Here is a 27,761-nt window from a genome sequence, read left to right as displayed (position 1 = left end):
TATGGAGAAATTTATAATGCCATTGCTGTTTCTGTTTTTACACTACTGGGGGGCAGTTTTGTGTTGTCTGGGATGTACATGAAGAGTAACTGATCATAGGCAGCCATATTAGACAGAGAAGTATTAGCACACTTTTTGTTTAGACAGAAAACAGATGCCAACAAAAAAGTAATAGTGGAGTATTGCAGCTTTGATTTAGATCTCATTTAAGTAAAGACAAATAGGTTCACTTACATATTTTAAAGACCTGAAGAACAGATTTCCTCTACTGAACTTCTGCTGAGAGCTCTTATCTCTGTTCAGCCTGTCCTCAAAAGCTTTCTGTGCAAATTAGACACAGTGAAGTTGTTCTGTACTGGCTACAAACACGGCTTATCTGAGAAGTCCTTGGGATGACTGATACTTAGTTAGGAGTCTTCTCTTCCTAATCTACCTGGTATTCAGCTCAGTGCTGCAGGATATAAACTGAAAAAGTTGCAAGTGAGAGGACAGCAAGTGAGATTCCCCATATTTTGTCTAAAAGGCAGTTAAAGGATCAGCAAAAGCAAAAAAAATTCAGTTAAATAAAAGAACAAACACGGCATCTTTTTAGAGCTAGCAGGAGTTAGCTATGCATTGGATTCCGGATTGCTCTACCAGTGATCTTGGCTCTAAACCCTGGTTTGAGACAGAGCATTGTTTATCTGCTAGCTCAACAGATGACTAATCAATGTACTACAAGAAGCATTAATTAAGGCATTAATGGACCAAAATAAATTCTTCAGCAGCAGTTTACATTCGATATTAAAGCTGGTCTACCAGGGCATTTAGGTCCTATTCCTGAATTAGAATATATAACCCTCTCAGAGAAAGTGTAAAAAAAGGCATTAGGAATCCAAGACAGCAAAAAGAGGACAGGCCAAAGTAAGAGGAACAGTGATGGAATATGCAGAAAAAAAGCAGGAAAGAAGGTGGCTTGAAGCAATGTGGAAAAGACAAAACTGAGTTCCACCCCAAAATCTGAAGGTAACATAAAGGGGGAGAACCAAACAGAACAATGGCTGGAGAATTCAATGAAATGAAAAAACACAGTCCATTTGACTTCTTAGGGAGAAGAAATTGCTAATGATGCTGTTGTCTACTCTCACTTTCCTGTGTGGGAGAAGCTGTAAGGAAGTAAATCCCAAGTCTGAGAAGTTTCCCTTCACTTCAAGAACACAGTACCACCTTGGGTTTGGATCTGGTAAATTCTGTTGCCTTGAATAAAATGAAGCCTTTGTATTATTAATGCAGTACATAAAAGGTTAACACATATAACTATCCACAAAACCTTCCACAAAAGCCTGCCAACACATCACTTAGGGCAAATTGAGATTTCAGGGATGCTCAAATCCAGTCAGGAACTCCAGGCCTTGCAAAAATAAACAAAACTCTTGCCTTAAGAAGAAAAATGGTTTATGTGTGCAGCTTTTCCACTTCTGACTTCATCTACTTCTTCTTATGACAACTTTCTACAAGAACACATTCCAAGTAGAATCATTCAAGCTGTATTCAAGTGTCCAGGAAATCCCATGTGGTTATGAAAGCTGCCACCAAATGAGGGGCTTTTGCATCCAGCAGCCACAAAATATTCCCAGTCAGGCAGCAGCACTCCTGCATGGATTCTAAATGAAGTCTTTTGAAACCATTTGATAGCAATGTTAAATATGATACTCACTACCAAAACACAACTTTATTGATTAAACACCAATTAAAAGACCAACTGAATGCAGGACAAAGACATTTCAAAGAGTGTGGTACAAGTTAGGTGTTAAATTTTTAAGGAGCTGTACAAGAAGGGGAGGTGGCAGTTAAGACAAACAATTTTCTCTCACAAACTGCTCCGATACAAAAAGGTTCATGTAGAGGCTCAGGAGGTTTTCCATACACTCACTCATGCAATAGAAACATTCTTGAGCAAGTCCCATGTGAAGTATTGCAGAAATGGCTCCAATCACTCTCATGTTTACATTTGAAAACATAAGAAAGCAACAACAAATTCTTCTCTAGAATACAAAACGTGTTTGTTTTCTATGAAGTCACTGGAAGTTCACCAGGAGGAAAGTTTCTCCCACAGCAGCTAAGGTCAACAAAAGTCGTTCTTTGAAAGAGCTGTCAAACATTTCACTGATTTCCTCTCTTAACTCCCTCAGCAGAGGTACTGTGGACTTACCATCTGCATTCAGAATTCTCTCAAAAAGTTTACTCCAGAAATCACTGTCAGGGGTCCTAAAACAAACAGAGCAGCATTCAGTGGAACAATACACACACACACACACATATATACACAACGTGTCTATCAAGGTCTCCAATTATATTCAGCACCAAACATCCTGGGAGAACCATGCCTGAAAAAATAATTTCACTCACCTGAGTAAATATAAAGGAAAGCTAGGAATGTGATGCTCATTTTATATGTATGGACCCCATTCTCTTTCTCCAGTAGGTTTCTGGATAGTAACTACACAGGTCTAAACCAAATGTTTATACAGTTGCCTCTACTAGCATACCTGACCACTACCATCATTCACACTAAGCCACAGCAGTTTTAGTTTACAGAATTATCAAGAACATTTTTGAACCAAACAACTTGGGAAACTCCTTTTATTAATAAAGGGCAGAGGTGAATCTTATTTACCCACTTGCAAGCTAAGTTAACAGGGCAATATTAAAGGAAAGCTGCCAGAAAAAAAAAAAAAAAGAAAAAGGTGATTTAGAGCCAGTTTTGCTTCCTTTTTACCCCACCTTCCATCAGCCAGCGTTCTGTACAGATAATATTTTGGAGACAATTAATAGTAATAAATCCCCCTCTCTCCCAGATGTACCCACACAACACGAATAAAAAGGTTAAGTGACTCATTTAAGTCTCAGAAAACTGATATTAGAGCAAACCCTTTGTTCTTCAGTCTTGCACTGCTACTGACTACTGAAGCATTTTTCTCCCTCGAGCTAGGAGTTACAGTGGCTTTGAAACAAATTATCTGCCTCTGCTTTATCTAAGTGACTCACAAAACAGCAGCAGCCAGTCTCAGAATGAATCCAGCCTGTACTATTTGTGCTATTTCACTGGTAACTCTTATATTTGCTAAAATAATTAAGTCAATGCAGAACCTAACCAAGAAAACAATATACAAGACTCGAGTCCATTTTCTTTGTGGGATTAGATGAGCAAGAGGTGTGGCAGAGGAGATGAAGTGTTGCTAAGGAGGTGTCAAGAGTTCTGAGTGACAAAAATAGTCCTAAAAATTCAAATGCATATATATCCTGACTTACATAAACCTGCACAGATGAAGTTTCCTAAAATAGTAGTGAAAACAGAAAAAAATCACCATATCCATTCTTTAATAATGGTAAAAGCCCTCCCCTGAAAAACAGTCTGTCAGCATTATACTTGGAGACGAAAAAACCAACTTGATCACAATTTACATTCTACCTTCTCCTAAATCTCTACCACAATGTTTCAGTGGTTTCCATTCATTCTGTCACCTTTTAAGTGGGTTCTCCTTTATTGAAAGCCATTGACCTTGGAAGAAAATGTTGTGCTCTACCCTGCAATTCCCCACTACTTCAGTATTTTGCTGAACTGGTAGTAAAATCAGTAGCTCTTGCAGTCATTCTGCTATATCTACATTTGTTTAAAAAAAATAATTAAGTCCTGTTTAAAAAGCTTCCTTGAGATAAGAGGGTCATGGTGGTTGTACTTAACACCAGTCAGCCTTCTAGCAAGAAGCCTTATTTCTAGCTGTCAATACCTGAATTCTCAGAACCATTTTGAGGAAGGTTATTCTGTCAATAAAATCCTTGAAAAAAAAGTACCCCAAAACAAACCACCAAACCAACTCAAATGAACCTCAAAGAAATAAAAAAATCACTTGGAGAACTTTGAACACAAAGGACAGACGCAATGTCATCTTTACAAAAGTAGAATTACTAAAAACAACAGGAAGAAGAATCCTGTGTCTTCAGGGGTGTTACAGTGTCACCAGCACGTGTGGCTGTATGCACAGGATGAGAAATTGATCTCCATCAGCTGACTCTTCTCCCAGGGAATACTCAGTTGTGGAGCCTCTTCTGGTGGATGAAGGCTCCCTACAGCAGTGAATTTGCTTGTCACAGATGACTTGAAAGCTTCAAACTGACTAGAGCAAATGTCATCAATCGATAAGAACTAGACAGACTAAAAGATCCATGTGTGAATGGAAATGGATTCAGTGCAAATTCCTTATTCCCACATAATGAAATAGCTCATTTACACTGTTGATATAAGACTTCAGTACAATGTGTAACTAAAGCACTTATGCAGACATTTATTGGAATAACTGATATTGAAAAGTAAGTATAGATAATGAATGATAAGTCTATAACACTTTCAGAAGCAAAGCAGAAGAGAGGGTGGAAAATAAATTCCTTATTTGTACTCTGAACTCCCAAATTATGAACTGATGCATGCAGGGGAGCGAGAAGCCATTACAGCCTGGTTCCAGCTCCACAGAACTTGTGCCCAGACTTTATCTTCTTCCTGCTGTGTCTCCTGTGGCCCTTCACAAGTCTCATTCCTCAAGACTCCCTCCAATTCCTACCTCAGCCCAAAATCGTAATTTTTTCAATCCAGCATCCCCAGCTTTGACTACAATTCCTTTCCAATATACTTCTCCCCTCCAAACTCCACTGACGGACGGACAGCCCTATCCTTCCCAACTCAGACTTACAATTCCTCTTGCCCCAGTTATCCAGACAGTTACTGCTCTTTTTCCCATACCCACATCCTGATCGTGTCCCTGACACCATATTCCAGCCTTCTCAACTCAGGCTTGATGTGGCTTCATCTGCAGTAGCTCAATTTAATCTCCTGCAGAATTAAATAAAGGAAATCATCGTAGGAAACCAGACATATACCCAGTTAAAAAAAAAAAAAAAAAAAGACATTTTTTCCTCTGTACACAGCTTAAGAAGATTGGATTTTTTCCAAAGGCTGAATACAGCAAACTGGGAGATGTAAGCAGCGCAGGTTGCTAGGGAACTGGACAACTCCCACGCTGGTAATGGGTTTTCTTAAAGCAATGGTCCTAGGAGTGATCCATGATCCTGAATCAGATACCTGTCCAGCAACTGCTGGCATGAGTGCAGAGTTCTGGAAAATCCTTATGAAATGCCAAGGCAAGAAAACCTGCAGTATGTGCCTAACAAAATAAACAACTGTTCAGTCTAAGAACAAACAAAGGGCACAGGAAGGCAGAGCAGACTGATAGTCAAAACATGCAGCTAAAAGAGAGCAAACCAAACATACCTGAGACAAACAGCAGCTTCCAAAAAGCAGCTGTTTGCACACTTGCATCTTAGATGACAGTTTTAAATTATTTTCTTTGCTGCACAAGTGTACTGTTTCTACATCTGTTACACCCTGCCATCAGTGTCTTAGTAGAATGAAAAAAAAAGCAGAAAGCCAAACGAATCCATTTCTGAAGCAACATGCTCATGTGATCTTTGCCCCTCTCACCACCCACCCACTTACAAACTTCTCCAAGCTTGATCTGTAAAGGTGCTGACTAAGCCAGTCTCATCTGAAAGGATGGAAAAAGCAAAATCATCTCAACCTGATTATTCATATTCAACTTAAAATTGTCTCCTACACAGCACTGAAGCTACCAGTGAACAAGTCCAACAACTTCAGAATTTCAGGCCCCACAAAACTAACGCTTTTTGGCAAAACCAGTCCCAAGCTGCCGTAGTACATTCCAAACTCTGAAGATAGTACAGTCTAACCTCTGAAGATAGTATCACTATAAAGAAAATGAAGTTAGAGGTCTCTTCTTCCCCAGCAGCCCCTTCTGCAAAAGGACTTACTTTGATAAGTTTTGGCTGATTTTCCAGATGGAATTCTCCTGATAGACCTGGATATGATCCCCAAACAACAGCAAATGGACTATATCCGCAATGCCAACCAAGTCTACCTGTAATCACAACAAACACCAGAAAATTCAATGTCTATCACTTCCTGCTCTTACTGCTTTCACACATTTAAGTCGGAAGCATCTTTACACCAGAATCTTCCAGAGACCTGTTAAGCAAGAAAACTTCAAAAGGTAAAATTCTGATTTCATTGTAGGTTTCTAAATAAATACAGTAGCTAAAGTCACTGAACAGCACTGCTAATCCTTTCACTTAATGCCAAAAAGTCCATCAGATGCAAAATTCTCTTTATTCTCTATTTATTGATCAGAGCTGTCCACAGCGCTTGTAAATTTTAACTTAAGAAAATAGGTTTTGTAAAGGAAACACAGAAATTAAGATGTCCTACTAAATACAGACTCACCTGATAAGGAAGAGAACTTTCTGCCAGAAGCTGTTGCCCATGAGGGGTCTGAGCTGTGGGAAAGTTATAGGGCAAGCTGACTCGAGGCAGTACCCTCAAATCCAGACTATGAGAGAAATCCACCACCTTCAGAGCATTTGGCACCTCCTCATTAGAAAATGCATCGCAGATCCTGAGCAGAAGAAGCACATTAGGCAGAAGACAATCCAACAAACTTTTTCTTTCTTTTAGAATTAAATATAACAGCATAGTGAAGGCGAGCCTTAGCCATGTCAATACTCCCCTCCGATGGCTGCTGTCAGAACTACTGCTGCTAGGGCTGCCCTGGATGGCAAGAGCTCACAGCAGGGAGCTTAGGGATGATAGTGCTGTCTCCACAGTAAGCAACAGGAAACAATAAAGAGTTGAGGATGATGCTATTTTTGTATTAGTCACAATTATCTGAAACAAAGTCTGTGGACTGTGGGAGTAGTGTGATGCCTTTTCACTGGTCCTGAAATGATGAGCCAGACACAGGTGATAAAAAAGGGGCTATCTTTGGAAGGATCCTTATGGTGCACAACACGCCAGATGAAAAGCGCTGAAGATGCACACATAACAAAGCAAATGCAATTTTTATAAGTTTAGCAAATTAGCATAACTGACAAGAATCCTCAATTAGAGACATAGGTGATGAGGTAATTTCCCCCTGGTTCTACCCATTTCTGAACAACCCCCCTCAGATGGGAACTAAACTTTGTTTATGAATATGTGTTTTGAAGAGCTGGTTTTCAGCCTTGGCTCTCAGAGAGCCTAACATCGGACCCTGGGGCTTGGAGCCACTGGGGAATTTATTTTGTCTTTCTGTCTAAGAGAGTAGGTTAAATGCTAGCTATGAATGTAATAATAGGCTACAGAGCTACAAATATACATATGTAAAGAATATAGAGAATAGATAAAAGCAAAAAGGCAAGAATCAATTTGGAATCAGTGTAATGTTTTACACTTCTACCTCTCCATCTAAATCTCAGAATACTTGATACAAAAAAATAATTAAGCTTGATAATACTTCTACAAACTTCTCCTAGTCTGCAGGTGAGGAAGGACAAACCGGAAGGGCAGGGAGGAATCTCTTTATTGACAACTGCCAAGCCAACAATATCCACATATCATAGCTCTCATGACTACTCTTCTTACATACTTGTATGCTCTGAGCTTATTTTGTAAGTTGTACTATGCACTTGTCCTTTTGCTATCTGAAAGACCCCCAAACCATTACCCTAACTTTTTGGCAGTTGTTTGTTTTGTATTTGCCACAGAGAAATACAGCAGGAGGTATCCAAGTCCATCAAGCCACTATTAGATCAGTGACTTCCAAAACAGGACGCAGCACCCGAAGGGATGAGCAAGACAACCCATTGCAGGATGTGAAGAAAATATTAGAACTTGCATAGTACAGGTATGTAATTTATAAATAATTATGCAAATAAGTTATTAATAAAATAATCACAAAGAAATTATAAGTAAAATATGTTGAGAGTATGTATGTTAGATGACTGTAGGCTCAAATTTAAATTTAATAGCTATTTTTAGCATATCAATGATAACTAAGAACAGCCCCAGTGAATTTATGTAATGGAATTATATCTGATTCATTAGACATTCTGGTTACTGGCTTCCCACTGATGCCTGAAGTTTTTAGCTTTTATGTATTTTTCATGTATTTGTAATTCTGTAGACTGTTAAATGCCTCAGTGTAACTTCCAGTACTTTTCCAGCTTTCCTTCCCACGATAAGCAGGCACTTATTAACACATTCCTAAAATTTTGTTGTCTTGTCTGTAAGTTCTCCAAGGACACTTTACTTTGTACCACATAATCACTGGCACTGGCATAATAAAGGTAGAAGAGGAGGGTAGAACCCAAGGAGATTACATAACCAACTGCTCCTCTAATTGGACAATATTGACCAGACATTCTATTTGCCTGATCTTATCAATTGCAAGGATCTAATTTGAGGCACTGGTTTTTGCCATATTATGTACCTGAAGGCACACAACCTTCAAGTAAAGGTTTGCTTTTATATTATCATTCTAATATGGTCTGGAAAAGTTTGTGCTTTATTTCCAGACATCACCACACTTAGTTCACAGATCACATTCCAAGGGATACGTGCCTTTGTTAACATAACATGGGAAAGAGCTTAAAGAAGAAAATTAGGTCGGTGCATTAAGGTACAAGCTGGACTGCAGAGGAAGCCGAACACTTTGTTTAGAGTATCTGGACATTCCAGTGCCCCCTGTCTTCTGATCTCCTGGGTTTCAAGTATGTAAAGACAAGTTACGAACTATATTGTGACTTGCATTAGCGGTCAGAACCTTGGTAAAGCAGAAACTTAAAAACACAGCAAACCATAATAGCAAAACCATTTTGCTGAACATAAGTTTTACAAAGTCAATGTATACTATTTCTACAGGAAGGCTTATTCCTAAATTAAGTGTTTTCAGTCTTATCAGAATACACTGGAGCCTAAAAAACCTGGACTGCAGAATTAGGCCTGTTTTGCCAGTGGGTAGGTTCAGCACAAGAGGCACAGAAACCAACTTAAGGAATAGTGTAATTTTCTATAATGCAAGACCTTAAAGAATTACATGAGGAGAAGTTCAGCAATGCACCTCATCATTGCTGCCAAGGATTGCCTACAGCAATGAAGATACAGCACCAGTTACACCCTAAGACTTCACCACCCTCCAGAGCCACACAGCAGCTGGGGGACCCTGTCACAGCCAAGCACTGGAGATCCCCTCCCAGAACTGGGAATTCCTACAGGTGCATCCATCCACAGGCAAAGAGGCTTCCAACTGTGCTGGGACAGGGCCCAGCTTGACCAGGGGGCAATAAACAAACTGACCCACTTCCAGTGCAGGAACATCTGGGGTCAGCCTCCTCCTGGGTTCCTCCCAAAGCCTGGCCAGGGCTCAAGGAGCAACCCAGAGAGTTGCCTTTGCTCCTATACCCCCAAAACCCAGGTGTGGCCTTATCTGGTTTCTAAATACAGGAAAGTGAATACATGTTTTGACAACGAGTGGATACATAGATGATACTGCTAATGAGTCTTTGTTAATGAGTAGATACAAATACAACATTTGGATCAGCTTTGGCTCAGGGCCTGCTGTTCAGGCCTCAGTGCTTTAGCTCAAGGGTAGAAGTTACAGCAGCGCGGGAGCTGTAGCTGAAATAACTGTTCTGTACCCTCCCATCCTGACAGGCAGAGACAAACCTGTCTCCCAGAAAAAACACCTCTGGCCTCAGATCTCCATGGACAATCTCAGCTTTGTGCAGCTTCTCTATCACATGCAGAAGATCATGAACAACCAAGAAGATGATTTCCTTTGTGATGAACTTACGGTCACGGAGAATATCCTGAAAAGAGAATAAACATCTGTCTCTGTACCTTTCTACCTCAGATTAGGTGAAATATTTATAGCTCAATTTTGTTTCATTATTCATTTGTACAGAGGTAACAGTCCCACCATAAATTCACTATAATCAGATTTTGCCCAGACAGAATTACAAGAACTGTAAGCTAGGAAACATTATTACTCAAAATTGGACAAAAGACCAGGAGGAGGAAATTGAACTGAAGACTGAAATCACTACTGAATTTCAGTCCTATTTGTGATGCAAATGCAACAATTCAAAATGCACTTACAAGACTTAAAGTGCGAATCATTCAGCAAGACATTAATTGCTATGACCTTGCTGTAGCTGACTGGAATGTATTGAAAGAGGTCAAATTAAACAACAGCTTTAGATGCAAATCTCGCTGTGGAATAACATGTGGTTTTTGGCCCCAGTCCTTTATGACTCACAAAGACAGAAAATGTGAAAAATTGGTTCAAGATTGTCTCGGAGAAGCACATGATCTATGAATGAGAAACCAGACCCATCTGAGGCATTAACAGACAGCCCTGATTTGTATACAGATAAAGCCCAGAGCATCTGTATTGCAGGATTAGACAGGAGAAGCTCTTCAGCAAGGAGCGTAACACCTCTCCAAACTCACTACTGGCACCCAAGCAGGAGTTTGGACCTTCCAACTGTCCCTGGTTTGTCTGTACTGACCCTCAGTGTGAAGCAATTTGTATCCTTGTGCACAATGGCACAGCCATCCTGGTACAGGTAACAGCTGCAATTCTCACTGAAGCTCTGGTCAAAGTCAGAATTCAAACGCTTCTGTAACTCAAGGGTGATATAAAAATCCCAAGGCACAGGCTGAGAATACACCTACAAGAAGGTACATAAGAAGAACATTTATTTTTGGAATAAAGTGAAAATTGCTCATTTTCATATTCTTCTCATCCTCTTTTTTTTTCCCCTCCCACTTGATCAAGGAAGATATTTTTCACAGTCAGAAACTTTTAAACTATATCCTCAATTAGGAAGAGGACTCAAAGTAGCAAACTTCTTGCATGGAATTCAGAAATTAAGAGTTCATATTAATGGATGAGATTTTACCAGTTCACACTTCTTGTACAATAACCATCATGTGTGTTACCTTTATTGCAAATCCCTTTGCATCCCACTGGAAAATGCATCCAGTTGGAATGGCAAAAAACATCTTGTATTCTTCATCGTTCCAATATTCCATTTTGATGCAGTAAGTCTCATTTCCTGTGTTGAAAGTTTACATTCATGAACTGTCACAGTAAATAGCTCTTCCCAAGTCATTCCCCACCTGTGGCACATAAAACTAAGAGGGTGGATATGAGCCATAATTCAAACCCATTAGAGCACAAACTCTGCACTGCAAAGGGTCTGGCACACCTACCCAGCTCAACGTCTTTCTCAGCCTCCATGTGAGGCAGAGCTCCAGCCTCCAAGTGAAAATCTGGAGAAGCAGTCAGTGATGACAGCACAGAACCTAAAAGCTTTTTACGCTGTTCAGGGCTCCACAGGAACTGAGCCACATCATCATCTAAGAAAACAAAACAACATGTGGAGATGAGCTGAAATTGTGTTAACTCTCTGCAATTTGGTTGTATCTGTCAGTAAAAGTAAGCTGGATACTGGAAACTTTCGATCCACATTCTGATTCATCTCTTAGCAAGTCAACTCATCTCTTTCCAATAGTTCTGGGAAGTCAATGGGACCCTTGTCTTCAAAACTGCCTTACAGACTTTTATCATGAGGTCTCAAGGATTCTACTGTAGCATCATGCAAAATGTATCTTTCACAAGAGACAAAGCTCTGAATTATTTCAGCCACAGCAGAATTCAAACTCATTCTGCAAATCAACAATCCTTTTTAAATCTATGCCCATAGCAAGTGATTAGTTTGGGGTTTAGGGAAATTTAGTCCTTTGATTATAGCAGAGGTTTTATGTAAGAAAAGGAAAACAAAGTTGGACTCCAACTCTGCTGTTCTCAGCAATGCTAAGAATTTATTGGCTTTTATGTCCTGGAAGACACCTGTAGGACTGGACTTATTTTCCTTCTTAAGAGAACATAAGGTCATTCAATAGATGAGTTGATCTGTAAAAACCAAGACAGCCTCAATGTTTACTCTGCTTGATCATTTGAGATAAAACACAAGAACTAGATAGCCTCCACTGCCTTCTCCCAAATGCCATGGCTGAAATGAGGGAGAACATTTTAAACTTTCACAGTACACACGTAAGAACCAGACTATCTACTGTTATGCCCACACTTATTTGAAGAGCATTGCACTAAGTACTGCTCAGGAAGCAATTCTGTGAAAGAGGCAGGAAATAGTGTAGGCTGGAGGCTACAACATGTTCCAAGCTTTTGTCATCACAAACCTAGGAAATTTACTGGTATATTTTGTGGGAATAAACTGACAGACATCTGAAGTAACTTTTATTTTTTACACGGTATTAAGAATTACTATATCCAGGGTGAGAGCTGCAGTTCAAGGGAGATGTGAAGAAATCAAGAAACAAAGGAACTAGAAAGATCCAAAGTTTAAGAAAAGACCATTAAAATATCTGAACAAATGCTTCCTTTTTTCTGAAGAGATTTTTCATCTTGCTCTAAACTTTAGTACATATGATAAAAACAAGACAAAGATCCATCCAAAATATCCCAGCTATTTAAGTGTCATGATTTCTAACTGTATTTTCCTTCCAAGTCCCAAGCATGCTTCATCATAAAATAGTGTGTAGGCACATAAGAACATAACTCTCCAGAGAAGATATACTGAAATTTCAAATGCACAATTCTAATAAAGCATCATAAGCCAAAACCAAAGGAGTCAAAGAAGGTTAAACACCTTGAACACCATCATCCAACACACATCTAATTACCCAGGCCAGATTTTGAAGGCTTTTTGTGACCATTTCTGTTCTAACTGTAATCTAAATATTTAGAACAGAAAGAAACAAATGCCTTTAACTGGAAGAAAAATAAGCAAAGAAATTGACAATTTAAGTATCAGTACTGCTTTCCATCAATAGGAATAAGAAGGATACTGTGAAGCAGCACAGCAATTTACAGCATAGTTAAAATGCAGATTTAAACCAAAATTATGCAACTTGCACTAGACTCCAAATTCCTATTCATTCCTTTCAAAGTAGTATCTTATCAGCACATCAGGAGACACACAATATGATGACAGAGAAAAAAGAAAGACAGACCAAAACAAAGCTACCTTAGCAGTTATTACTGCCATCCAGTCCCAATTTTTAATTTTGGAATTTGACCTCATTACTCATTACTGCGTGCTTTACTACCCTAAGTAACTTCTCTGTCACCTTAATACTGACATGCTTTGGATGCTGACAAGCATCCTGTACTGCACCTCCCTGCTGCTTTAGACAAGGGAGACAAGTTCAATCACCAGTCATAGTAATGGGAAACACACAAAGCAGAGCGGGAAGGACAGAAAAATCCCCACATTTAGTGACAGGTGCAAGTTATTTGTTGTGAATGAAATTCAGTTTAGTACTAACCAGTAACCCCTTCAGCAGGCAAGCTCTGAGCCAGCTCCAGTTTCTCACTGATCTGCAGGTATTTCATAGCAGATGTTTGTGTAACAGAGGATAGAGAACCTCCTGAGACCGAAGCACCTGAGGAGTGAGTATCTTCCAGGCTTGCTTCCATGATGGGGCTGTAAATAAAGCCATCAAGTACTCAGATTAAGCAAAGATACAAGTTGTAGATAACATCACCCCGGGGACTAGGAGATGATACTGTGCAAGCCCAGATTTAATTAACATGAAGGAATTCTTTCCCATCCCTAGCAGAAAACTGGAAGTCATGTCAGAGCTTAATTTCAGTTTTGATGATTGATTATACTCAGAATCTTAGTCTAGAGATGATTTCATTAATCTTCTTTTCCACCAAATTTATCTGCTACAAAAGAAGACATCCTGAATATTTATCACTACCTTTGCTAAACAATTTCAGTGCTTTCAAAGCAGTGAAGGGTTGGGTGGGAAATATTTCTTCCTAATTATAATCAGCAAGGTTTTCAAGGAACTTCCTAAGTAAAAAACACATTCAGCATGGTATATATGTTCACATCCTAAGAGCCAGCAAATCAACTCAGCTCTAGATTAAGAAATTCTCATATACCAGATGAATTGTCTTCACAATTATAAAAGGTTTTTCTTCTCTCCAGCATTTTTACTCTGTAGAAGAACTAAAGTACAAACACTATAATCATTTTATATAGTCAAAATAAGTACAGGAGCCAATAGTATAGAAGGAACTGATGATTCTGCTCTTCATGTTTGATAATGAATATAGAAAGCACTTATTATTTCTCTGCAAGTTATTTGGTTAAAAAACTTGTACTTAAGTCCCACAGCACTAATGCAAAAAGCCAAGTGGGCTTGCTATTACCTCTTCAACCTGCTCAAGGCAAAATGGACCCTGAGCTAAAGAAATGGCTCTCTCCACAATATTCTGGTCTTTTCAGAAAACTCCTTCCTCAGCAACACTAAAACCACAACATGAAAGGCATGCAGGAGAAGGAGCTGTAGGTCCTTCACTGTAAATTACCTCAGTTTCTTTACACTGAGAACTTCAGTGTATGCCTCTTCACCCACTGGGGTCTCCTGATTCGGAGGTGCACTCTTGGATTCTGGACTATCTTCCTTCAGTTCACTCTGAGAGAAAGCAGGAGCTGGGACTCTCTGAGCTACCACCCCGTGAAAGGGCGTGGAGGCCAGGTGGGCAGCCCTGTTAAAGTCACACGTGTCCTCTGGGTTGGCACAAAGCGTCTTGTTCTTGTAGGAGCCAGTCACAATTGCATCCTCACTCAAACGCTCAATTCCATTCAGCTCATCCTGGAAAAAAACAGAAAAGACAGTGAAAGCCTGCAGATTGTATGACAAATCTTTCTTTTCTATAAAAGCTGAACATTTCTCTTCCCTTTCTTCCACTCCACCACCTTCCAACATGAATAGGACTTTCAGCCTTCAGCAATTCTACTTAGCACAGAATCCCAGAATGGCCCGGGTCAGAAGGGACCTTAAAGGCCATCGACTTCCACCCCTCACCATGGCAAGGGACACCTTCCACAAGTGCAGGTTGCTCCGAGCCCCATCCAACCGGGCCTGGAACACTTCCTGGGACAAGGCAGCCACAGCCACAACATGATATTGCCACAGTACAAGCTCATCATCACCCCCTTCAATTACTGCCATGCCAGGCAGCACTTTAGAATCCTCCTTGTTCACACGTGATGCCAGCCCAGCCAAGCTGACTCCGTCTGACAGCAGCACACGCTGCCTTGGTGTCTCCTGGGCAGGAATCTGCCGTGGGCTCAAGTGTTTCCTTACACAGCCTCCTGCTGCTGCTGCCGTGCTTTCCTTGGCACTCAGGGAATCCACAGGATTGCGAACAGCCAGAGGCTGACGGGCACTTTTCTGACGGGCACCATCTGCTGAGCAACTAAGAAGAAGTTACAGTCAATTGCATATTTATTAGAGCAGCTGCCCATCTCCAACAAATTCCACTCAAGAGCTAAAGTCTATTGATCATTCCAATCAACCAATTTCTACTCCAGAACCAGCAGTAAGCAACAGATACAGCTCTCCAGAATGAAGCAAGTTCATAGAGCAGCTTAAATAGTTCTAGGTTAAAGAACAGAAGACTATTTCCTCATCATGGACTATGACTAATCAAATAAAAAAACCCCAATATAAACAAAACAAAACATACACCCCACACACCCCTACAAGAAACAGTTATTTCAGCTGCTACAGCAAGGGTTTGATGCTTCCATTTGTCTTCCCTCAGAAATCCAGGTCTTGAATAATTCTACCTTGTATTCTGATTTGTCAAAGTAGAGGATTCATCAAATATAGAGAAAAATGGAACAGCAGCTGGTGGGGGAAGCAAACATACACCTGTAAAGAAAAACCAAGAGGCTCTATCATATCCACAGTTCTTCCAAAATAGCATATCTAACTCTACTTTAAATAGTTAATATGCAGTTCTAAAAGTACTGCTCCTAATAGGAATTTACAGAGCTGGCATATAAAGAAACCCATTTAAAAAGGTTTGGTTTTGCCACGTTAATGAACCACCCCTTTACCACTATATTATGTGAGCTAACTTGCTGTGTTTAAACTATGCTTCAGAATTTGTACATTTTTCTGCAAGACTGTCTTATTCCTCTGTTTCTCCTTAGAGTTTAAAAATGTATTTCCACTGTGGCTGTCTGGGGATTCATCAGGAGTCTGGATAACCACAGTCAACAACAACAAAAGTCAACTCTGATCAGAAGTAAAGTTCTTCAGGATTTGACCTTCCCAACAAAACTTATCAAAATCAATAATATACAATTTTGGGATGTATTCCCCTAGCCAAATCTCTGAGGAAAAAGGACTTAAGGTAGTTATCAATCTCATGATAGTTTTAAACTCTTCTGAAATGTTACTGAGACTACAAACATAAAAGATGGAAGAAAACTTTCCAGCTACTGAAAGAAAAATGCTCTTCTTCTTCTTCTTCTTCAAAGTCCTTTCAAATAGTGACAGTTCTCAGATCTCAGATGCTCCATGATTTGCTCAATAAGGTAAAGGCACTACTAGCACACACACTGTCATTCTTCTAATCCACCTAAACTTTGGGTTTTACTTTTCTGCCTTCTTGGTATTCATGGAACACTTCCCTTTAACCAGAGCTTCTTGTTAATTGTAAAAACTTGACTACTTACCCTCAGAACAAGATGGTTTATGTAGCTGAGTATCTTCATAGACCTGGAATTCACTGTGAAAAAGACAAAATAACCGAGTTTGTATTCTACAGACCTTCAGAAAACCTAAATAAACTCTGTAAAAAAGGCAAGCCAAGATGACAAATGCTTCTTGCAAGAAGTTAAGATCCCTCAGACAAATAATCAAACAGACTCAGAAAGAGCACAGATCCTGGTTACAGGCTGATGCCAGGCTATATTCCATTCTAGCTGAGAAAACAGGCTGCTAGTGATCCATGTTACTATTCATACCTACATAGCCTCACAAGTGTTCTCCCTGCTGTCACAAAAACCCCTCTATTACCTTTGTGACTGAGGCTGTTTCTCCCCATATTCTTTTGCACTGGGAAAAGTAAATCCTTGCATTCCCAAAGGTGTCGAAGCTGCCATTACCTCTGCTGCCTGTGGAAACAAAGCCACATTTCAGTTCTACAGTGGTTGCAAGCCTACAGAAATGCTTGCAAGTGGTTGCAAGTTGTACAGAAATGCAAGCCAGGCAAAAAGGTTCAAAACCATGAAGATAATCCCATTTAGCCATTAAAACCCTGATAGAAAATGGTTGCCTTTAGCCAGTTTTATTTGTACTTAGCTTACCTGCATGAACAAAGTTCACTTTTATTGCATAGTGAAGTTAAAAGGCATCATTTACTCTTTGCAACCATATTTATACTTTCATAGGAGATTTTAGTTACCCTGCAACTATTAAGGACATATGTAAGCAGTTCAGTAGCTTACAAAGTCACAACTCTGTTTCATTATTTAAAGTACTTACTGTGAAGGCATTGTTTTGGAAACAGAGAAGGAAGAGATAGAGAATATAATTTACTAGTGAAGAATCCTTTCAAAAGAGGTTTAAAATGTGTTAGAATAATATCAGAAATTCTTCCTTTTGGCTTTCTTGTACTTTTATTTAAAATTGCAGCTATTTGCAGTTAAACAAGGACAATACCTGTTCATGTGGTTGTTGCTGCTTGTTATCTTCTTTCTTCTTTAATTTCTTTTCCAGCTCCTCAATTTTCCTTTGTATTTCTTCCTTCTTCCGTTCTATGGCTTGTATTTCATCTAAGAAAAAAAACACCTCTAAGGCCCAGTGCCTATTTCACATACAATTGGTGGCTGCAGCTTAAACTGTCAAGGGGCTGAAACTTCTGGTGGTCTTTCCCTGTCCCACAGCTTCCACATAAAGCTTTTGAATGTGTTATTATATCTGCACCTCACAGCAGTTAAACAACTACTCCTGTAGAAACAGAGAAGCAGCTGCAGTAACAGAAGCAAATACAATTTTATGATTCCATCTGGAATGCCTTACTTGCTCCAGTCCACTTTGGAACATACCCTCATCTTTCTTTCTTGCTTTCTTCCTGTAGATTTCAGCTCGGATCTCTTCAAAAGAGAATTCATCCACTCCAGCATAAACCTTCTCTTTGCAGTACATGACCATCTCTTTCTTTGCCTGAGCATCCTGCTGCTGATGCTGCACCCGCAGCAGGGGGTCCTCCCGCTCCTCAGGTTTGCGAGTACTTAACACACGGTTTATGCTGGGCTCAATTTTGCAGGGAGTCCTAAAAAAGCAGGAATTTATTACTTAGGCTTGGTGAACTTCACTGTAGCACAGAAAAGCAGGCATGGAGACAACAGGACTAGTTTCAGAACCTAGTTTTGGAGTAGTGTAAAGATATTCTGTTCCATGCTTAGAAAAAATGCATGAGAAAATTGGAATGAGCAACACCAAACTACTCAGAATTGTGTGATAACTAAAACAAAACAAACAACAACAAACAAAACAAGACAAATCCAACCTAAAGTGTCTATAAGGTACAGTGAAAAACAAAATTCTTATGATGTCTGAAATGCCCAGCATCCTGCAGCAGGATCTGTTCAATTTAGTTCCATTGAGCTGTGTGACCACAGGCATGACAAGTCCCTAAACTCTGGTTTGTAGGATGATTATCTGGGAGAAAAGGGACACAGGAGAATAGGGACTTTAAAATGGACATTCTTGGTCCAGATGAAACCTACATGCTGATTCCAGGAGAGAAGAAGCAATGCTGGTACAGCTTTACAAACACCAGCAATCCAGCTGACTTCAGCTGGACAAACTCAAATGTGGGAGTGATGATAAGGCAAACAGGTGCTCTGAATATTTGGGGCTATAAAGCTTTATTGGAGGAGTGTGGGGATCAATACCAAGATCCCAACAGGGTCCTTTTGCCAAGAACTCTGTATGACAGCTGATGGCATGATTTGCATCACATTTAAAGTTTCAGCATAACACTTCCACATTTGGCAGGTAACAATAGAATCATAAGGAAATGGATTCAAAGACAGAAAAAAAAAAAAACCAAAATCTACTTTTAAGATTTCAGCTACAGAATTTAAACCAACATACCAAGTCTCTGCCTAAGTCCCTTAGAGCTAACTTAGCCTGGTGCTCAGTTCTACCCACTCCTTCCCTCTCCCTGCTATGAAAAGCCACTGCCTTGGTAAGTAACAAATCTTCATCCCAGAGAAATGGCCATGCCAAGAGATTTACCCTGGGATGTGGCAGCACTGACTTCCAGGAGAAAGAAATAGTCTTACAGTTTAAACAGGAATGCAGATTTTACACATTTGTCAACTAAACCATGGCACAGCCACGGGCAGAGCCACTCTGCAGTCCACATGCAATCCCTGCTGCTCACCACCTCTCAGCATTCCTTGCTTCCATGCAATTCCATCCTCTGGGAACTGTCTGTACTACCAAACAGTCTTTGCCACTCCTCTCTCAGAAGGAGCCTGTCTGTTCCCTGGCCAGCATCAGCCACCCTTGCAAAAGAATGTGCTTTCCTCTGCTCTAACTAAACCACCTCATCTCCTGGGATTTATCAGCATTTCAGGGAGCACTGTACAAGCAGCACACTCACCCCTCCACGACCTAAGCAACACTGTTGGCATGGCAACTCTGAGAGCTTCTTTCAAAATAAAACTCCAGATATGCTGAGCACAGAGTTCCCAAGACAGACAAAAAACGGCCACAAATCTGCCTCCATTTGGGGCTCTTTCACAGCAAACAGCACCCTAAGACACAGAGCTCGTGCTTTTGTGTCAACACACTGAGCTAAGCTATTAAACTCATTAGCATATATGAATATGATCTAGGCCCCCACTTCATGAGCAGCACTCAACACTCCCCATGTCCTTACGCAACCTCTGCTGAAGCCTCTCTCTTCAAGCTGCAGCACTAATTGCTTCCAGGCCGACAGATTTTTAAATTCTCCCAGCTCCAGAGGCTTAAGTACTCGGCAAAACAAGTCCCTCTTTTAGGAAGCAGCTTTGGCAATTCCAGATGCAATCCCCCCACCTCCAACTCAGGACTCACATCATTTGTGGCTGAGCTGACTCGTCCACATAGGGGGTGAAACTGGGCACTGGGTGGGGCACTTCCAAGCCAGAGCTCACAGTGCTGCGAGGACGCTGTGGGAGGAAAGGCAACATCAACAACACAGGCATTCCTTGCAGTCTCCGCATCCCTCTGCATTCTGCATCTCCCTTTTCCTCATCCTCTGCTCATTTGGGCATTTTCTTACATAGAAAATTCAACTTGATGGAGACTTTTCCAAATCCAATTCCCTTCTGACACAGTCACAGCCCACCAGCTGAACACTGGCACCTAAAAGGCTCCTCCTGCACGTCCTCACCAGCCCCAGTTCCTCTTATTCTGAGGGAATGTTTATATATATTGAGGGAGATTATATATACACATTATCCTGGTCAGGCTGGGTATTCCTTATTTTCCACAGATGCCACAGTTCTCATTTTACAGCCAAGATTGTCCCAATTCTATGATAATATTCACTCCCTGTCCACCAATAGCCTCCAGACTTGGAGTTTGGTTTTTTCTCAGTTTTCCCATCAGAGGCCACTGCAGCACCGCAAAAATCCCTTAACACTTTCTGAGGTCCATTAGTAAAGAGAAGAGGTGGAATTTAGTCTGGCAACACACTACTCTCATCTGCCTATTTCATTTCCCTGAGACTCTTCAGACCAAAAAAATGTACGTGGTGGGAATACTTCACCAACTCACACTTCTTTTCCATCCTTTCCCAAACTGCTTCCTGAGGCATCTTGAAACCAGCAGTAAGAGAAATCCCTACTTCCCTGTGCAGGTTTTAAGATGTCAGAGCATTCACCAAAGTTTACTTTTGTACTGACCTTCCATGGAGTAGAATTAAACATCCTTGCCTCTTCTGCCAGAAACAGGATATTTTATTTAATTAAATCTAAGAAATTTCATTAAGAGGGGAGCAGAGACTACTCTAAGGGCAGATATTAAAAGAAATATGGAAGCATTTGGAGACCAGAATTAATGTTTTAAACAGCACAAAGAGACTGGCAAAATAAATTTTGTATTAATAATTCTTCCTCGGTCTTCTCAGCTATATTAAATCTATGATTTAGTTAACTTTTCCATTCATGTAGGCAAACTGCTTTCTATCTGAAAAGAATGTTCCTGGAGTTTCCAAGAATTTTAGCCTGGTTGCATCCCTCCCTCATTCGAGTTTTTCTTACCAAGCTCCGCTTATAACAAGGTCCATATTGAAAAGATGAAAATACTTTTATTATCTCAATGCCTGAAGTTTTTAGCTTTTATGTATTCTTCATGTATTTGGAGTTCTGTAGACTGTTAAATGCCTCAGTGTAACTTCCAGTACTTCCCCACCTTTCACTCCCACAGGGAACAGGCCCTTATTGACACATTCCTAAAATTTTGTTATCTCTTGCCTGTTACTTCTCCAAGGCCATTTTATTTTGCAATCGCTGGCATAATAAGAGTAGGGGAGGAGGGCAGATGCCAGGGAGGAGATTACCACACCAACTGCTTTCTCATGGGACAACATTGGCCAGATAGTCCAATTGCCCAATCCTATCAATTGTAAGGACCGAATTCTGAGCAATGGGCTTTGCCCTATTGTGTACCTGAAGGCTTTCAAGGAAAGCTTTGCTTTTACATTATCATTCTAACATGGTCTGGAAAAGTTTGTGTTCCACACCACGAGACCAGCAGAACAGACCACTGGGGACACAAGCATCATAAAGTCCCCCTAGGGCATCCAGGCATCGGCCTTGTGACTTTCTATGCTCCTTTCCTCAGCTCCAAAGAACATGGCAACACTGGGGCTTATCCAAGCACCTAGGAAACAAACCTGATCTCACAGGATTGATTCCCTTCACACAAGCTCTTCCATCACTTCTCTACAACAGCCTGAACACCTGTAGCACAGCTGTTCCTTTTGATGTCTAGTTTAAGCCATTGCAAGCTACTCTCTGTCATCCTATTGCCAGGATAAATATTCCACTGATACTGCACTTGAATTCTTTTGATCTGCGCTCTTCTCTTTTCCTCGCAAGCGCTTCAAAACAAGACTTGCAGAACGCTGCACAGGCCTTCTTTGCACAAGGCAGCCAACAAGTTCTTCCTTCAGGTTCTAGTTTCCAAAATAATTCAACTCTTACCTCTCTGTCTTACAGATTTAACACATGCCTGCCTTCTCTCCCTTTCTCTGGCTCATGTTTTGCCTCTTACATTCCTTTGCTGCCCCCCAAACATTTCAGCAGGCCACCTCTGCCAATTCTTCTGCTTACCAAGAATTTCCTGTTCCTGAGTTTAAAACTCCACACAGTTTTTCAACCTTATTCAAGCAATATCAGCCTGCTAAACTTGAACAGAGTACACATGGACAGGCACCCTTTAGGACAGCAACCATTCACAAGGGCATGCAGGGACAGGACAAGGGGAATGGCCTTGAGCCAAAGAAGGGTGGCTTTGGATGAGATATTGGGAAGAAATTCTTCCCTGGGAGGATGCTGAGGCCCTGGCACAGGCTGACACACAGAAGCTGTGGCTGATCCGTCCTTGAGAATGCCCAAGGCCAGGTTGCATGGGGCTTGGAGCAACCTGGGCCAGTGCAAGGTGAAACCAGATATCTGTAAGGTTCCCCCTAATCCAAACAATTACACAATTCTATCATTTAATCTGTATTTGCAAGAGAGACAAACCACAGGAAAGGGAGAAAGAGACAACCTCTATGTCAGCAATCAGAAGTCATCAACTTCCACACACCTTCCTCTCTTTTCCCCATCCATTTTGAGCCTCCTCACCCTGCCAGAATTCCACGGTCCTGCGCTGAGCTCATTCTCCTTGGCCCTGGGAACTGGAGGTGCTGGCCATGACTGTGCTGCAAGTGTGGGAATCTCAGGTCCTGACACAGAATTTTCATCAAATACAGCAAAACTTGGAGCATTTGGAAGCTGTAGAGAGGCCTGAGGCTGGGAGCTTCTGTTTGGGTTCATGACTATAAGCAAGAAGATTTATGTCAATTAACCTTTAACTGCCACATTCAATTGCAAATCTCACTATAAAGGGATTAAACTCCTCCAATAACAGGTTTTTTAGCTCTTTAATGTACCTTTAACTGCATCTCCCACACGACTAATGGGGGCTCTCACTTTCTTCTTCCCTCTGCCTTTGAGATCTGCCAGCGAACTTCTCTGAGGCTCTGCAATTTCCAGCAATCCCATATTGTCTCCATCAGGACTATCCTCAAGTGCCAGTAGTGTCTGCCGAGAAACACGGGCCTGAAACTGCCTAGAAAAAAAACATTGGAGAAGTCAGCATAACCTTCCCTATCCCGGGAACCCAGGTGAGCACCTAAGCTCTTCCCTTACTTGTGATGAGCCTGGAGTTTGTCCAAAGGCTCAGCCTTGCGCTGGAGTCCTTCCTGGAATAGCAGATCTGCTTTCCTGAAGTTGCCCCTGGCCTCGAGTGCCTCTGCCCAGGTGATGTAGAGCGGGGCCAGCGTGGTGCCGATCTCCTGGCTGTGCAGGTAACTGTACAGATCCAAGGGCTCGTTGCAGTAATCGCCCTGCAATGACCCAAGGATGTCGGTAATCACACAGCACTGCAGGGGCTCCCAGCCAAAATCTGCATTTCAACTCCTCCAGCAAGACCCCCATGATTTCAATACAAGTCTGACAGGAACAGCTCTAAGGCCAACACACAGAATTTTATAATTTCTTATTTGAATGTGAGGTAATTCAATGATTGAATTGCACCGTATTAGTATTGCTGAGAATGAACAGATATTTTAGATTCAGATGAAGTATAGCATATTCCTTGCCACTTTTAGAACTGGTAGATTACCTCAGCAAGCTAAAGATGGGGAAAAGCTGCTTTGTAAAAAAATGGACAACAAAAATTACAGCCATAGAGAGACAGGACAGGACCAGAAAACACTTAGCTTGCTTTGGAGTTTAAAAAGATGGGGATAGAATACAGCTAGAAGCTAAAATATCTGGTAGGACAGATATATTTTAGATGTTATATCTTTAAATCACTTCTCTTTCTCCTTAAATAAATATGTGAACTCTATTCAAGGCAGCTTTTTCAAAACAAAAACTTCTAGAGTTTGTAGCTGTCCAAAGTGAACAACCCTAAAAAATAGTCTGGAAATGAGAAGCAGAATTCAAGAGTAACATTTGCAGAAAAATACATCCAATATTGCACTCGTTGTGCAACACTGTTTGACTCTTGTCACCAGAATCAACATAGCTGTGTGCAGACAACAGGAAAAGGACCCAAGGAAAAGCAGCACCCAAGAGATGTTCCCAAAACACTCACAAACTTGAGCCAGAGATTAAGATAGCGAGGATCTTTGTAGTATCGCTGCTGCCCGTGGAGGGCTTGCACGGCCCTTTCCAGAACTGCTGCCAGGTTGCCATCCTTGCCACCCCCAGGGAAGGCCTGCTCTGTCCACCTGATGTACCTAGAGACAGAATGTGTTCATAGCAAGTCAGTTCTTAATAATCATCTGTAAAATATAAGAAAAAATAGGCATAACATTGAAACACAATATAGTAATTAAAAACAAATATAAAACTTAGCTTTCAATGAGTTTCTTATTAAATTAGAATGTGTTTCCCTGGCTTTTACAAGGATATGTGACCATTTAACTCTTTTTTCTGAAATAAAGAAAAACTTACCGCTCCCACACATCCAGAGGATCATCTCCAGAGTAAAATCGTATTTCTGCTTCAAACTCCCTAAAACATAACATCATTCATCCAATAAATACATTTGTATCACTGTAAGTTGATCTTGTATATTACAAATTAAGAGTTAATTATTAATTAAAAAGCACAGCCAAATCTCTCTAGTGTTTGCTGTTTAAATGCTCCATTGCAAAATGAAAAAGTTCAAGTCTGTACTACACAACACCTGCACTGAGTAGTTCTAAAATCCGAGAGCGAGTTAGTAGCACAGACATCAATTACTAAACTTCTTTTATGCCTTTTTTAATGCCTATGAGATTGGTACAGTTCAAGAAGATCTAGATAAAATGAGGAAGGAGGAAGATAAGGGGAAAGGAGCTGTTATAACATCACTTACTGTTTTTTAAGCTGCACAGCAGTGTGGCTGGAAGAGTCCTGCTGAGACAGTGCCTCTTGCAAGCTGGACATCACCCGTCCCTGCCTGAGGGGCTGCACATTCTCCTTGCTCAGCTCCCACTCGTGACTGTCCTCCTGGGACATGACCACCTCTCCTCCAATCCTGAACGCTTCTCCTTTAATCCTACACTTAAAAAGAAATGGACACCTGTACAGCTGGGTACTGACCTGAAACCTGTCAGCTTTCCTAAGCCCATTCACCCTGAATTCCTGTAGAGCCAAAACACACCGCTTAGATACCCAACTTTTAGGGGGTTTGTAGAGGGACTTGGGAGTTTAATTCCCCCCTACGGGAAATATATGAAAAAAGCACCCATCTTGACAGTGGAGAACCGAACGCAGGCAATATTAGCAGCAAAAGCCACTAAATTAAGCCATCTCCTTCCCTGGTGATTGCTCCTTTTCCTGCCCCGAGATCCCCCCACTCTCCTCACAGGAGCTGCCGACGCCTGCGCTCCGGCCAGGGGGAGCCTCAGCCAGGCTTAGTCGGGACCCCCTGGTCCTTCACCAGTTCGACGAGCGGCTGCAGCAGGCAGGGGCACAGCCGAGCCTCGAGCCCTGCCTGGGGCAGAGTGGCGGGGACTCCCCGCTGGCACCGACGGGAGCCGAGGCTGTCGGTGCCCCGGGACGCATCGCCCCACGCCGGGACCGGGCACCCCGTCATGCCAGGCAGAAAAACACGTCTCAGAGCGCCACAGCCGCGAGAGCTAAGTACCTCATACCCTAAAGCCCCTCACGGATCCCTCACAAACACAGCCCCTCCGCCCTACACACCTCACGGACCCCCACAGCCCCTCAGGCCGCCTCCGCTCTCAGCCCCACACACCTCACAGACCACAGCCCCTCACGGATCTCCCAGTGCCCCTCAGCCCCGCGCCCCTCACGAATCCCGCAGCCGTCAGTCCCGCGCACCTCAGTACTTAGAGCCCCTCAGCCCGACAGGAATGCCACAGCTCCCCACAGCTCCTCAAACCCTATTCACACCTCACGGCTCCTCAACCCCACCAGGATCCCACAGCCCCTCAGCCCCTCATGGATCGCCGAGCGCCTCTCAAGGACCCCACAGCTCCACGCACCTCCCAACACCGAAGGCCGCCTCAGTCCCTTACAGACCCCACAACCATGAGCCCCGAGCACCTTGCAGCTCCTCACGGACTCCACAGCCCCAACAGATCCTCGAGGGCCCGTCACGGCCCACAGCCCCTCACAGACTCCACAAGCCCTCAGCCGACGCCAGCCCCACAGGCGCGCGCCCCTCACGGACCAAACAATCCTCAGTCTCGCGAACTTCACAGCCCCTGAGGCCGCCTGGGTCCCTCAGGGACACCACAACCCTCAACCGCCGCGCGCGTCTCACCCCACGCGGCCTCATCCCTCACGAACCCCAATGCACCTCAGGCCGCCTCAGCCTCTAGCACCGCAGGCCGGCCCAGTCCCGCGAACCTCCCCCAGCCGGACGTACCGCACACAGCCCCCAGCGGCGCGGGCCGCCCGCACCCCCACAGAACCCCAGCAGCGCTAAAGCCGTAACGGCGGCGCCGCCTCAGAATTCAAACCTCTCCCACCTCCCCATTGGCCGCGCCCCGCCCCGCCTGATTGGCGCCGTCCTGCGTCGCCCCGGAGCATCACGGGAAATGTAGTTCCCGTCTCGCCGGCGGGGAAATAACAAAAAAATTTTATAAATACTGCGCTCGCAGTTAACCTAATCTGAAAGGCATACTCCTGTTCCTGCTCCCGTATGTTCCCGCCCTTTCCCTCTGCTAACAGCTGGAAGTCACTGATTCTCCATATTATTTCTCTGTCTTAAATTCATCCTGTCATTTTTTTCTGAGGTGCTCACTTCATGCAACTGGCGATGTGTTTTCCATTTTAGTGTCATAGAAAACCTCGCTTTTTGGGTATCCCTGAAAAATAAATGGTTTGACACTGCCAAAAGTGGCACCCAGAAGTGTAAGGCTGTGTTAATAAGATGCTTAGTCCCATTAAACACCTTCTCTCTACAAGTATAAAAGGAACTGGCGATTCTGCTTTTCGTATTTGATAATAAGGACAGAAAGCATTTATTAATTTCCCTGCAAGTTATTTGGTTAAAAAAAACCTTGTAATTAGGTCCCACAGCACTAATGCAAAAAGCCAAGTGGGCTTGCTATTACCTCTTCAATCTGCTCAAGGCAAAATGGACCCTGAGCTAAAGAAATGGCTCTCTCCACAATATTCTGGTCTTTTCAGAAAACTCCTTCCTCAGCAACATTAAAACCACAACATGAAAGGCATGCAGGAGAAGGAGCTGTAGGTCCTTCACTGTAAATTACCTCAGTTTCTTTACACTGAGAACTTCAGTGTATGCCTCTTCACCCACTGGGGTCTCCTGATTCGGAGGTGCACTCTTGGATTCTGGACTATCTTCCTTCAGTTCACTCTGAGAGAAAGCAGGAGCTGGGACTCTCTGAGCTACCACCCCGTGAAAGGGCGTGGAGGCCAGGTGGGCAGCCCTGTTAAAGTCACACGTGTCCTCTGGGTTGGCACAAAGCCAAACTCTTGTTCTTGTAGGAGCCGGTCACAATTGCATCCTCACTCAAACACTCAATTCCATTCAGCTCATCCTGGAAAAAAATAGAAAAGACAGTGAAAGCCTGCAGATTGTATGACAAATCTTTCTTTTCTATAAAAGCTGAACATTTCTCTTCCCTTTCTTCCACTCCACCACCTTCCAACATGAATAGGACTTTCAGCCTTCAGCA

The 27,761-nt window shown here is 42.2% G+C and overlaps 1 protein-coding gene across 1 annotated transcript; it reads right to left on the bottom strand.

Annotated features, from left to right (window-relative positions):
* Positions 1-1,691: 1,691 nt before the first annotated feature.
* On the bottom strand, positions 1,692-27,576 carry BUB1B (BUB1 mitotic checkpoint serine/threonine kinase B). Its single transcript, XM_036384330.2, has 23 exons — positions 27,333-27,576; positions 24,962-25,144; positions 24,556-24,615; positions 24,194-24,338; positions 23,242-23,438; positions 22,983-23,161; positions 22,675-22,868; positions 19,895-19,989; positions 17,872-18,098; positions 17,486-17,598; positions 16,841-16,938; positions 16,498-16,550; positions 15,601-15,685; positions 15,116-15,227; positions 14,334-14,620; positions 13,280-13,437; positions 11,141-11,287; positions 10,868-10,983; positions 10,435-10,596; positions 9,590-9,732; positions 6,332-6,503; positions 5,863-5,969; positions 1,692-2,247 (listed from the first exon to the last, which is right to left on the bottom strand). Exons 2-23 carry the CDS (start codon positions 25,102-25,104, stop codon positions 2,058-2,060), a joined length of 3,183 nt encoding a protein of 1,060 aa, XP_036240223.1. The 5' UTR covers positions 25,105-25,144; positions 27,333-27,576; the 3' UTR covers positions 1,692-2,057.
* Positions 27,577-27,761: the final 185 nt, after the last annotated feature.

This window comes from Molothrus ater, chromosome 6, assembly GCF_012460135.2.
Source record: "Molothrus ater isolate BHLD 08-10-18 breed brown headed cowbird chromosome 6, BPBGC_Mater_1.1, whole genome shotgun sequence".
Classification (NCBI taxonomy): Eukaryota; Metazoa; Chordata; class Aves; order Passeriformes; family Icteridae; genus Molothrus; species Molothrus ater.
The sequence above is the reverse complement of the archived record's forward strand: the minus strand, read 5'-3'. Positions and strand labels throughout refer to the sequence as shown.